We start from the raw sequence: 12,770 nt of genomic DNA on the forward strand, positions 1-12,770 counted from the left end.
GGGGATGTTTTACTTTGTGGGAGGGAACTGAAGTTACAATTTTAACAAATCTGAAATAAAAGAAGGGACTGGAACTGCACAAACACTCACATTAGGAGCCTGAAAACAACAAAAGGGAATAAAACATGTATTTTATAATGTGTTCATTGAAGCATCTCACCCAGACATTTAGGTATTGAGAAGCATATAGTAGTATACAAGTCCTTTTTGTTGTTGTGTGTGTGCTATAGGCTAGATTGCTTTTACATTTTAGAATAATAATGAGTAGTCTCAAGAACGTAAAAAAAGCTGTATAACAAATGCCTGTAGATCTTTCGATTTTTATTTATTTATTTATTTATTTTGGAGAGCGGCGACGAAAATGTGATACCTGATTTCAATAAAAATATGTACAGCTATGGCCAAAAGTTTTTTCATTTCTGAATTGAGACATAAAAAAAAAAAAAAAAAAATCTATGTGAACATAATTTGGATATTTTATTTAACATCATGCAGTCAAAGAAATTGTAAAATTGTATAGCAAAAGTTTATCGGAAACCATAATAGTAGTACTGTATTTCATGCTAGATTTCAAAATGTCACATTTTTGTCAGTTTTTCTTTAAGTATATGGAAAACTACAAAGTGGTATGTAATGCAGTGTTACATAACATTATTCAGCAGGTTTCCAATGACTTTATGAAGCAAAACTTGATGACTTTATGAAGCTGTATATCCCAAACCAAATACTTAAGACTTTAGGATCCTGGGATTTAGGTTGATGGGTTGATCTTTTGTTTCAGCACAGACTTCTATAGAGGTAACACGGATAAGTCAGTGTCCATGGACACCATCTTGGAAAGGTCAAGGATGGTGATAAATTAAATAATTTCACTCACCTTGTATAGAAGGAAAGCCCATTGTCATTACAGGGCAGACTAGCAGGGAACTGGGGTATGAAAAAATGTGTGTGTGTGAGAGTTTTGTTAAACTGTCGCCACAATTTGATTGTCAGTTAAAACTGTGTCTTTGTTTTGTTTTCAACCAACCATTATAGTAAGAGAAGGTTGGGGGAAATGGAAGTTCTCCTATAAAGTTTAGTTTTTGGGTTGTGTTTTTTACACCACAAAGTGCTCTTAGCAGTTAAAGAGGCAGTCGCCTATTTATCTGATTTAAGTGACTTGGCACTGGAAAACTGTACCTCTGCATGAACATTTTTGCTTAAATAAAAAGTTCTATCACTTCATTCTCTGCACACTGATCCCAGTGGTGACACAGTGCATCGGACAGCCTTAGCACTGTGCTACAAGTACACACAGTAGGAGTACAGTGCAGGTATAACCTTTAATTCAAGCACAGTATTCATTTAAATTTCTCCATTATGTAAACTTATTTTGATTCAGATTTACCATACCCACGAGACCCTGCATATTTATTATTATTATTATTAGTATTATTATTATTATTATTATTATTATTATTATTATTATTATTATTATTATTGTTATTTAAAATCCAAGGTGAAAACATAGGTTCCACTGTGTACACATAGACTATGGTGTGTAAACTATGCATCAGCTGCAGAGTCACTTACAATAACTTCTCACCTGAAAGACGGAGCACAAGGAGGTTAAGTGTCTTGCTTAGACAGGACTTACATATCAAGCCAGTTTCCATAATAGACAGGTTCCAGATGGTATAACACAGGTATTGGTATTATTGATATACCCCTTTTATCAGGAGTGCACATCAATTGCCAAGATAACAATAATGCAATTTTAAGTCTAAAGTTCGTTTAGCTAAAACGGCACTATTGTTAGTATTAAAACAAAAATAGTATGTGGCATCTTAGATTTTTGCTTTAATATTCGGCAATTTGGCAACCTTGCATATTGAAAAAGGGAGCAACCGATGTGCACTCCTGCTAAAAGAGGTATGTCCCCTTATGGAAAAAAAAAAAAAAAAATATATATATATATATATATATATATATATATATATATATATATATATATTATAAATTATATAAAGTAATCAGACTCTGTAATCCATATAAAATAAATATATGGATTACAGACTAAAATATATTTTAAATATATCCTATATATTTTAAATATATAAGAAAGGGGCCAATTTTTATATATGAAAAATATAAGGATCATACTTTTCTACCACATATTAAAAATATGTTTGTTCCATAAGGGTCAATAATATCAGTACCTGAGTGTGCAACTCCCCTGTCCCCGAGGTTCAATTCAAAGACTTTCAATACACTTAAAACCAAAGTTAAAATAAAACACACACAAAAAAAAAAAACACAATGGGTTGCTTGTTTCATCTTCAGACCTTTTGTCCATATTATTTACAAGCAGCAACTGAATAGTTTCAAAGTAAATCAGTGAAACAGTTAAATTTACCTGTTTCATCTGCATTATGAAAGTGCTTGATTCTGGGTGTGTTCATACTGGGTGAACTTAGCAGCAAAGCAAACACTCCCAACATGCACTGAGGCAAGGTAGATAGTCTCAGGTTTCCACCACCTACTTCACAACATTGTCTGTGTCTTACCCACTAATAATTAACTTTTATCTGAGCATGTGCTACAGTTAAAACTGACTATCTGATAGTGTGATCTTTGTCATGTTTTTTCAATGGTCACAGAAAGAATTATGTGATCTAAGGAATTCTGTGCCTTCGATTCAGAAAGGTAAGTGGAAACTGTGCTAAGTGTTACTCTATTTTTATTTTTTTTTCTATTACAGATTCCTGGCCCTGACAAAAAAGACAAGTTAGGGATGATTCAGGGGACAGTTCTTTTAATGAAAATGATTTGGGGGATTTGGGTGTCAAGACAACTGTAAGAAGCATAACTTCAAGTATATGTGTATTTCCTGAAGTAAAGGTGGAATAGTCCTGCTTGTGGAGTGCAGCAATTTAAACCTTTTAATAAAAGAGTACAAAGAATGTATCTGTTTGATATCTTTTTTCACATATGTATATATATATATATATATATATATATAATATATATATATATATATATATAACACACATACGTAGTGGGTCGTGCAGCTAAGGCCTGGTAATGCATAGCTACAGTATATAAAGAAGCTTAGCCCTGGGCCACATATTTACTGGATGCTTTGAGGTTTTTTTGTGTATTTCCAGAATTAAACCTACCATTTAACATGTGATATCCAATTATAGACCAATGGTTAAGAGATTTTAAATGTGGTCATCTCAAATTCTGGTAATTTGCAAAATATAGTATGCGTCAAAGTCAACATGTTTTACTGTTGCCTAACAACAATTTTGGTTTAACTATTCAGGCTTACCTGAGAAAACTTGTATCTCAAGCAAAATGGCAGAAAATATAGTTTAGTTCTATACAGAAATTCCTTTTGTCACATTTAAATAGAGTAATTTTCTGTGCTTACATTCTTCATAAATTCTGAATTAGTTTTGTTTTTACAATTTGGTTGGTTTGGCAAGAATGTTAAAGGTACTCGGCACTTCAGTTCATGTTCTGGCTTGATAAAAAACATTCCTAAACAAGGCAGGTATTACAGACATCACCAATTACAGTATACACTATAAATGTATGCATTACTTTGTGTGAAGACATTAGTCTTTGAAGAAAAAATTATGTTGAAATGGTAAAAAATTAAATCTCATTTTGTAGTTGTCAAACCCATACTGGATCTATTGCTAACTATTTAAAAGGCAATTGTGCCAGAATTAACTTTTGACATGATTAATTTGGTTCCTGGTTTTCTGCCTGTGCCTATCTCAAGATAAAGAAGCAGCTAAAAGTAAAAAGATTTACTGCACATAGTTTAGTTACAACTTAGAGCAACAGCATTGTGTTTGCTTAAATGACATTAGTAAAGGGAGCTATATTGTATATAACCAATATAAATAAGGAAAAGGCAGTGCTTTTTACATATTTGTGGGGTTGTATAGATGACCTTTGCAATAGTTATTGTAAAAAAAAAAAAAAAAAAAAAAAAACCTTAGAATCTGTTTTTCCCAAACATGTTTTCTCCTGTGTCCGCTTAAATTCATTTTGTATCAAATAATAGGCTACTAGTTTACCCTTCGTAGGTATAATTTGTGCATAACCAAACAAGTGGATTTGTAACAACATGTACAGATTTTTAAAAAGAGGGTCCAAGTTTAAATGAAAGATCTCAGTATTTTCACTCCTTGGGTTACACAAAAATTGAATACAAAAACTATTTTTAATGGTGTACTATTTTAGTTTGTCTATATTGATTGGCAAATATAATTTCAGTTTGTTTTGTTATTTGGCACAGTTAATTACTAGTGTTTTTGGTGTTTTTCTTTTTCTGATTGGTTGCCACTATGCTGTGCAATACTCTGGTTGGCTGAAAGGACTTTGAAATCCAATAAACATCTGCTTGTCTAAACCAAGCTTTTTACTTGTTGATATTTTTTTTGTAATAACAGTTTTTATAGCCAGATGTTCTTATAATAATCATTAACCAGAGCAAACCAACACAATCTGGTCGTTAAATATATAAACAAGATAATGGGCAGCAGGGACAAAGCAGGCTTTATTACCACTTTTTATTCAAACAGTTATGCCTCTGCCTCAAATGTAAGCCAGATTCACATGATTGTATAGGATAACACAAACTGTCTGATTCCGAATGTTTTTGAGCAATTGCTACTTTATGTAAGGTAAAAAAAAAAAGTACACTTTACAAAAGAGGAAAAAATAAATTAGATGCAATTTTTTTAGCATTTAGTAAATAAATGACTCTAAAACTTATTTTAAAATGTCATTACCACAAATGTCAGGAAACTACTGCATATCTCATACTCATAAGCAGACAGACACGGACAAAGACAATTATCAGGATCCCTCTGTTTTTGCATGAATTCTTTTAAAAAATAGCTGTCAAATGAATGATGGGTGGGATACAGCTACACTGTGAACCCCCCTGAATGCAGATTTCCTTGCCCTCAGGAAACACATTCTTCTGTTTAACAGGGTGTGATCTGATTTATATGGTAAAGTTTCAGTTATCTGTATGTGAAGTGTTATTTCGTACAGTGATTGTATGCAAACAATTTAATTATATGCAGCATATATAAATGTTCTTTTTAATTACAGTATTACTGTTTAAACAACAAACTGTAAAAAGTATTTGTTGATGTTTGTTCAGTCCAGACTAAAGGACTGGAAAAAAATAAATAAATAAAAAAGTAGGTCCTCAGCAAATTGTGTCACAATTGGACTATTCCCTAGATATATGTACAAATGCTTGTGTGCCATACAGACAGACAATGAGACAGACAGACTGACCACTTTATTCTGATAGTATCAATAAACTGTGCTAAAGAATGGCTACACTAGTAACTTGATTTATTGGTTCTGTAGGGGGTATCTGTTATCCCAGTTTGTCCAGTTTATTATCTGCAATGACTGTTTCATACTAATTCTAAGATTCTTCTTGATGGCATTGAGGGAATTTCCCATTTCGTGAAAGGGTGAATCACAAAAAATTCAGTTGATAAACTTGTTCTGTTATCTACACTGTTTATGTTTACTACTTTTGACAAGGTATTATCATAACATTAAGTGGAATACAGATATTCCGTATGGTATTTTTGTATTAGGTAAAATAACAAGAAACCAATTTAAGTAGACCTACCTTTGGGCTTAATTGGTGTTCAAAATCAAAAACGATTTAGTTTCAAAAACATTAACATAGATATTTATTGTTTTCAATTATATAAAATGCTAATGGAAATTTTTGACAAAACAACCGAGAACACAATTTTGCTGGAATACATCTTGATTAAGCTAAATAGATCTGCAATAATTTTTTACGGGCTGGTTCAACATGAAACCAACATTTTGGTAGGAATGTTAACGTAGCTTGAAGCAGGGTGGGGACTTCCTGAGCAAACAGACAGAGTGACAGCTGAAAGTTACTCTAAACCACTACTCAGTATTGACAAAGACAATTATCAAGATCCCACCTTAAATAAACCTGTGGGAATATGGCTGGAGCCATAATGGGGTCATTTTCTTTTAATTTGTAAAAAGCAGTTTGAAATATTACTTTGAAGTTCTCAATATAATTCTCAATAATGGTCTCTATAATAAGCTATATCACATGAAATTCAACAATTCTTACACCCTACCCTAGCATAGTTATGTCCCGCCTCTGCTCACTAATTATTGGACACCTCTATAACAAGGGGCAGATCTTTGACTCTCTCTTTGGTTAAACCTACGAAAGACATTCAACTGTATATGTCCTGCTTCCGCTCACTTATGAACATAAGAACATAAGAACATAAGAAAGTTTACAAACGAGAGGAGGCCATTCGGCCCATCTTGCTCGTTTGGTTGTTAGTAGCTTATTGATCCCAAAATCTCATCAAGCAGCTTCTTGAAGGATCCCAGGGTGTCAGCTTCAACAACATTACTGGGGAGTTGATTCCAGACCCTCACAATTCTCTGTGTAAAAAAGTGTCTCCTATTTTCTGTTCTGAATGCCCCTTTTTCTAAACTCCATTTGTGACCCCTGGTCCTTGTTTCTTTTTTCAAGCTGAAAAAGTCCCTTGCGTCGACACTGTCAATACCTTTTAGAATTTTGAATGCTTGAATTAGGTCGCCACGTAGTCTTCTTTGTTCAAGACTGAACAGATTCAATTCTTTTAGCCTGTCTGCATATGACATGCCTTTTAAGCCCGGAATAATTCTGGTCGCTCTTCTTTGCACTCTTTCTAGAGCAGCAATATCTTTTTTATAGCGAGGTGACCAGAACTGCACACAATATTCAAGATGAGGTCTTACAAGTGCATTGTACAGTTTTAACATTACTTCCCTTGATTTAAATTCAACACTTTTCACAATGTATCCGAGTATCTTGTTAGCCTTTTTTATAGCTTCCCCACATTGCCTAGATGAAGACATTTCTGAGTCAACAAAAACTCCTAGGTCTTTTTCATAGATTCCTTCTCCAATTTCAATATCTCCCATATGATATTTATAATGTACATTTTTATTTCCTGCGTGCAGTACCTTACACTTTTCTCTATTAAATGTCATTTGCCATGTATCTGCCCAGTTCTGAATCTTGTCTAGATCATTTTGAATGACCTTTGCTGCTGCAACAGTGTTTGCCACTCCTCCTACTTTTGTGTCGTCTGCAAATTTAACAAGTTTGCTTACTATACCAGAATTATGATTGGACTGAAGTGGAGAAAATGCAGATCATCTATTGGTTGATTTAATTTTATGTAGAAAAATAAAATGCTGCACAATTACATTGTAAAAAAAAAGAAAATAATCTCCAATCAACTCTTTAGTTGACAAATCGGACCAGTCCTAATATATGTGTGTGTGTGTGTGTGTGTGTGTGTGGGGGGGTGATAATCTATTTTCAAGTTACCAACAAAATAACTAACCAATCCCATTTTCTTTTTTCAATAGGGTTTTTTACTGTTTGGATAAATTGCATAGCTTTACAATGAATTCAAGTAGCTCAGCTGTCCTCATTGGAGAAAAAAAGTCCATTACAAGGTACAGTAACTCCATTTACATTTGTTCTGATTTAAACAAAATATTTGCAACCCCGCAAACCCTCAATGCTGGATAATATTAAGTTTGAAATAAACCAAGGTCAAAAAATCATTATCATAATTGTAAAGATAACTATGACTATCAGAGAAGTGTTGGTATTCATATAATTTCCACCTCTAGTTCCCTTTTAATTTGAAGACGACCACCAAAACAATATGTATGGTATATGCTTCCTAGTGGTAGGTATTTTCTGAGCTCTCTATATCAGAGCTGCCGATAGGCTCCTTCCTGGGATGACACCTTCGGTCCCACCTACCGAGGGGTTAAAACCATCATTCCACGGAAGCCATTTCTCTTTTTGCCTCAAGAAGGGTGTGGGTATTTGAGTCTACTGCAGTTCCCTTGCCTTTCAGGCTGAAAGCTCGCTTGTCTCTTTCACAGAATCACTGACTCCTGATTAAGCCTTTTCCTTTCTATCTTTCCTCAGCAACCTTTCCACGCTTGCATTGCAGGCTGCTGCTTTATATCTGTGGTACTGAGTTGACTGCCTGTGCAGTATTGATTTAAAGGAGAAAGTGTTGTTGTCTTTTCCAACCTTCACTTGGGAGCATGTTCTCCAACGGGGCTAGTTTCACCTTACCCTTGCTGTTGAGCGACTCTGCTGGCTGCTGTTAGTATTTTAAATATATACAAAATATATACTTGTTGTTGACGAAATACCTTGCTGGCACATCTGCAGTGAACATGCGGTACTCCCACTTGCCTGTGTTGTGCTATATCTAAAAAAACTAAAACAAACAAAAAAAAAACAGCAGGCCTTGTCCTCCACTGGGCTGTATTTTTAATAGCCTCGCAGTAGAGTAGACCGCGCCGACTGCTTCTGCCCACCCATCTCGGTGCGTTTGACCTTCAGAAAAAATCGAACAACAACAAGAGCAGTGTGTTCCCACTATTATTGTTTCTTATTGTGTATTGTACTTAAAGTGCCCGCCCTTGTGTGTATTTTGTGTTCTATGTTATGTGTTAATGTTGGTATGTAGTCATTGGTACAAGGGATATAAACGGGTCTCTGTAACACAGTGTTTAAATTGTATATTTGTATTTAGGCACGAGCATTGCACAGCACTTCACGTGCAAGTAAAATGTAATCATATGTGAGCACGGGGAATTGCACTTTATTAATTCATGTGCATTTGTACCGCGACTCTAATTGAATGCAATCAAGTCTCGGTACAACTGCATAAAAGCAGCATGTTTTCACTCACTCAGGGTTGTGTGTTTGGTGAGTGGAGAATGGGATTGGAGATGGAGGTAATTGTAATAATAATAGTAATAATAGTTAAACTAGAAGCTCACCGTGTTTTGTCTGTATAGTCCGTTTTGTTTGTCTTTTTGTTTTGGCTACGAGTGCCGTGTCCTGTGTTTTTGTTTGTTACAGCCTTTTTATTTACTGTTCTGTTCTTTCATTAAATGCTGAGCGCAAGCAAGCACTCAGCTTCCCCAAAAATCCACCTCTCTGTTGTTTATTTCCTGGTTTCTGGTCTGACGTCACCCACTACAGCCGTCTTTGTGACATGTACTCCGTTCACAGATTCACCCACCACGTCCTCGGCATGTGTGTCCCTTGGTACACGTTGCATGCTGACCAGGCATGTGACTACATGCGGTTAGGGTAGGCACTGCTGCTTCAGCTGCCCTTGGGTGCTTTGGTACCTCGGTGCACACTCAGCCCTTGGTACTTCAGTGCCTCAGTGCACTCTGTGTTTAGTGCGCTTGTTGCAAAAAGCGCCTAGGTGAATACGTTACCCCAGTGTGCTCGTTGTGCACACTGCTCAGTGCCCTTGGTGCGCATAGTGCCCTGGTTAGAAGGGTACCCAGTGCTTGGTGCAGTCGGTGTATGCGTTGCTCAGTCTGCACAGTGCTCGGTGCACTTTGTGCGCTTGGGGTGCATATTGCTCAGTGCACTCGTTGCGCATAGCACTCCGGTGCATGCGTTACTTGGTGCAAGGCGGTGTAATTAGTGTGCACAGAGCTTGGTACAAACAGTGCGTTACAACTCGGTGCATATGTTACTTGGTATGCTTGATGTATGTGACCAGCCATGACGAGCATCCCGTGGTTCCACACCTGCACAACTGCAAAGTGAACATGCCACTTAATCATAGGCACTCGCTCTGCATGCAGTGCCTTGGGGTCCAACATGCCACTGACACAACAGGCTCAATTTGTCTATGAGGATAAATGCTCCATTTCCCACAGTGGAGCCTTTAGCCACTCTCGGGGCCTCACCCCTGCTCCTCCAACTTTCGGAGAGTCCCTCGCAGGAGATCCCCTGCACTCAGGCTTCTGTGTCGACACCCTATAGTCGTTCCCCCTCTCCCCAGACTAGAAGGGTGAAGAACTCAAAGTAGGCGAGGGACATTAAGGACTTTAAGGCACAGATGGCCCAGGTTCTTGAGCTACTGTCGAGGCAGCAAGCTAATGCGGCACCAGTAGAGGGCCCGGCCCCCTACCACCCACACCAACTTCGGCTCTTGGGTCTCCCATGGGAGCCCAGGCCGAGCCAGAGCCTCAGCCCTTGATCGTGGAGGAGGACATTCTATCCTTAGCAGCCTCCTGGGGTGAGGACCTTCCGCACGGAGATGGAGGAAGGAGAGGAGCCGGCACCATTGGCGGTGGCAGAACCTAGCTGGGAGGTTGCCTCGGAGACTAGTCTGCCACCATTGTCCAGCTCCATGTCGGCACTGATGGGGTGCGCTGCAAACTTTTGGCAGATCCCCTAGGCAACACAGGCAAAGCCTTGCTGGTCTGTGTTTTGGACACAGGCAGTGGCTCCCACAATGCAGACCTTCCCACCGTTCCCTGATTTTATGGAGGAGGAGGTGCGCTCCTCTTGGGATTGACCTGCTTCAGCGCCGAGTGTGTTGAAGCAAGCTGTTCGGCTTTCTTCACGTGGAGAAGCTGAGCCCACAGGATTTCCCCCGGATGACTCCACCATTGCGACCTTGGTTAAGGCCCCTCTGGTGGGTGGATTGCCTAGGGACCCTATGTGCCCGAACCCTCAGTGCAGAGTTATGGAGATACATTTGAAAAGGGCCTATGCAGCAGAAGCGCAGGTGACCTGTCTGGCTAATAGGGCGGGTATCCTGACTGCATACTTGGATGGCGTGCTCACAGGGACCTCGGTCCCAGAGCTGGTGGCCACTGAGCTTCTCCTCCTTTCAAATACACTGCTCCTGCTCTCCAGTCTTCAAGGGCAAGCCCTAAGCCAGAGCCTGGCAAGCCTGGTGGTGGCTCACAGGCAAGTGTGCCCAACGCAGTTAAGGTGGCATTGCTGGACATGCCGATATCCCCGGGACATACATTCAGCCTGGCTGCGCAGGAGATTTTATAGCGCTCCCATCTTGGCAGGTGGCCAAGCTGCCCCCTCCCCGTGTTTCGGTGTGGGGTAGTTCGAGCCATTGGCAGGCCCGCCAGATGCGAATCTTCACAAGGACTATCTGGGTGCCCACCTGCCCACTGGGTGACCTGAGGCATCGCCTACAGGGCACAGAGGAGATGGGCAACCGAGTCTCTCCGCAGAGCACAAGGAAAACAGGGTGTGGTGTGTCCACGCAACAGCGTTCCAGGAGGCAATTCCAGTGCTGTCACCCTAGGCAATCACCTCAGAGTGCCTGAAGGCTTGCAGTCTCAGATCCATGCTTTCACCACAAAACAGCTGCAATACTGGTGCGCTTGAACCTCGGACACCTGGGTGCTCGCTACCATGCACAACGGTTATGCCATGCAGTTCTGCTTGGGACCTCCCCCCTTCCGAGGAGTCACGCATATATCGATGTCGGACCCTCTTCAGGTCTCGGTACTCCAGAAGAAAGGGGCCGATTTGCTATGCAAGTGAGCCATTCATCTCGCAGACCCCACCTCCCACGGGGAGGGGTTCTACTCGAGATATTTTCTGGTACACAAGAGGGACGGCGGCTTTTGCCCCATCCTAGACCTGAGATTCCTCAACAAGTCCTTGAAGGAGAGGAGGTTCCAAATTCTCCAGTCTGTCCAGCCTGGCGATTCATTTATTATTGTGGATTTACGGGATGCGTATTTTCCCATTCTTCCACAGCACAGGAAGTACCTGCCCTTTGCCTTTCAGGGAAGTGTTTACTAGTCCTCTGTGCTGCAATTCGGCCTCTCCCTACCTCCTTGTACATTTTCAAAGTGCGTGGAAGCTATACTGGCCCCTTGTGGTTGCAGGGGATCAGAGTACTCAACTATCTTGATGACTGGCTGATTTGCACTCAGTCGCAAGAGGGAGCAGTGGCCCACACAATGATTGTGACTCAGCATCTCGCGAGGCTGGGCCTTACCATCAACGATGTGAAGAGACGGCTTATACCGGTGCAGTGCACAATGTATTTGGGGCTCCGGTTGGACTCCAGTACGATGTGCGCATACTTGTCGGATGACAGAATAGCAGCTGTTCAGGGTTGCCTCTCCCTGTTCCAACAGGGATGGAAGGTCCCCTTGGTGCGGTTCTAAAAACTGTTGGGTCTGATGGCCGCAGCTGTATAAGCCATCGAGCTGGGTCTATTACACATGCATCCACTCCAAGTGTGGCTCAATATGTTCCGTTTACATTCCAAGCATGACAGACACCGTTGGGTGACAGTGCCTCACACGTGCTCCACAGCCCTGCGATGGAGGAGGATGCCCTCTCACTTGTGTGAGGGCGTGAGGTGGTGTTATCTCAACAAGTGGTGATGATGGACGCTGCCAACTTGGGTTGGGGGGGGCGGTCTTGGAAGGCAGAGGAGTCCGCTTCACCTGGTCTGGCTGTTGGATAGCCCTGCACATAAATATGTTGGAGCTGCAGGCTGTGTTGCACAGAAAACACATGCTGGTCTGAACGGACAACCCATCAGTGATGGCGTTAGTCAACCACCAGGGTGGCCTCTGGTCCCGGTGGTTGCATCACATCGCCTTCTGGTTCCTGACTTGGGCGCAACAGAACCTGCTGTCCCTATGGGCGACGCATCTTCCCGGAGTGGCGAACTGGACAGCAGACCTCTTGTACAGGAAGGGTGTGTATCCGTCCAAGTGGCGACTCCACTCGCAGGTGGTGAAGTGCATTTGGCAACGGTTTGGGAAGGCGCGGGCCGATCTCTTTGCCTCGGCAGAGACAACACATTGCCCCCTGTGGTGCCCTAGCCCACAAGTATCAAAGAATGCTCCTT

At 40.5% G+C, this 12,770-nt stretch overlaps 1 protein-coding gene across 1 annotated transcript in view; it reads left to right on the plus strand.

Moving 5' to 3' along the window:
• Nucleotides 1-2,506: 2,506 nt before the first annotated feature.
• The window catches only part of rassf6 (Ras association domain family member 6), a 50,280-nt gene continuing 40,016 nt past the window's right edge, over nt 2,507-12,770 (plus strand). Inside the window, exons 1-2 of the mRNA XM_041225713.1 lie at nt 2,507-2,685; nt 7,453-7,542. Of these exons, the coding sequence (XP_041081647.1) occupies nt 7,490-7,542 (53 nt within the window). The 5' untranslated portion in view covers nt 2,507-2,685; nt 7,453-7,489. The remainder of the gene's footprint in view (nt 2,686-7,452; nt 7,543-12,770) is intronic.

The sequence above is a fragment of the Polyodon spathula genome, chromosome 2 (genome assembly GCF_017654505.1).
Source record: "Polyodon spathula isolate WHYD16114869_AA chromosome 2, ASM1765450v1, whole genome shotgun sequence".
Lineage (NCBI taxonomy): Eukaryota > Metazoa > Chordata > Actinopteri > Acipenseriformes > Polyodontidae > Polyodon > Polyodon spathula.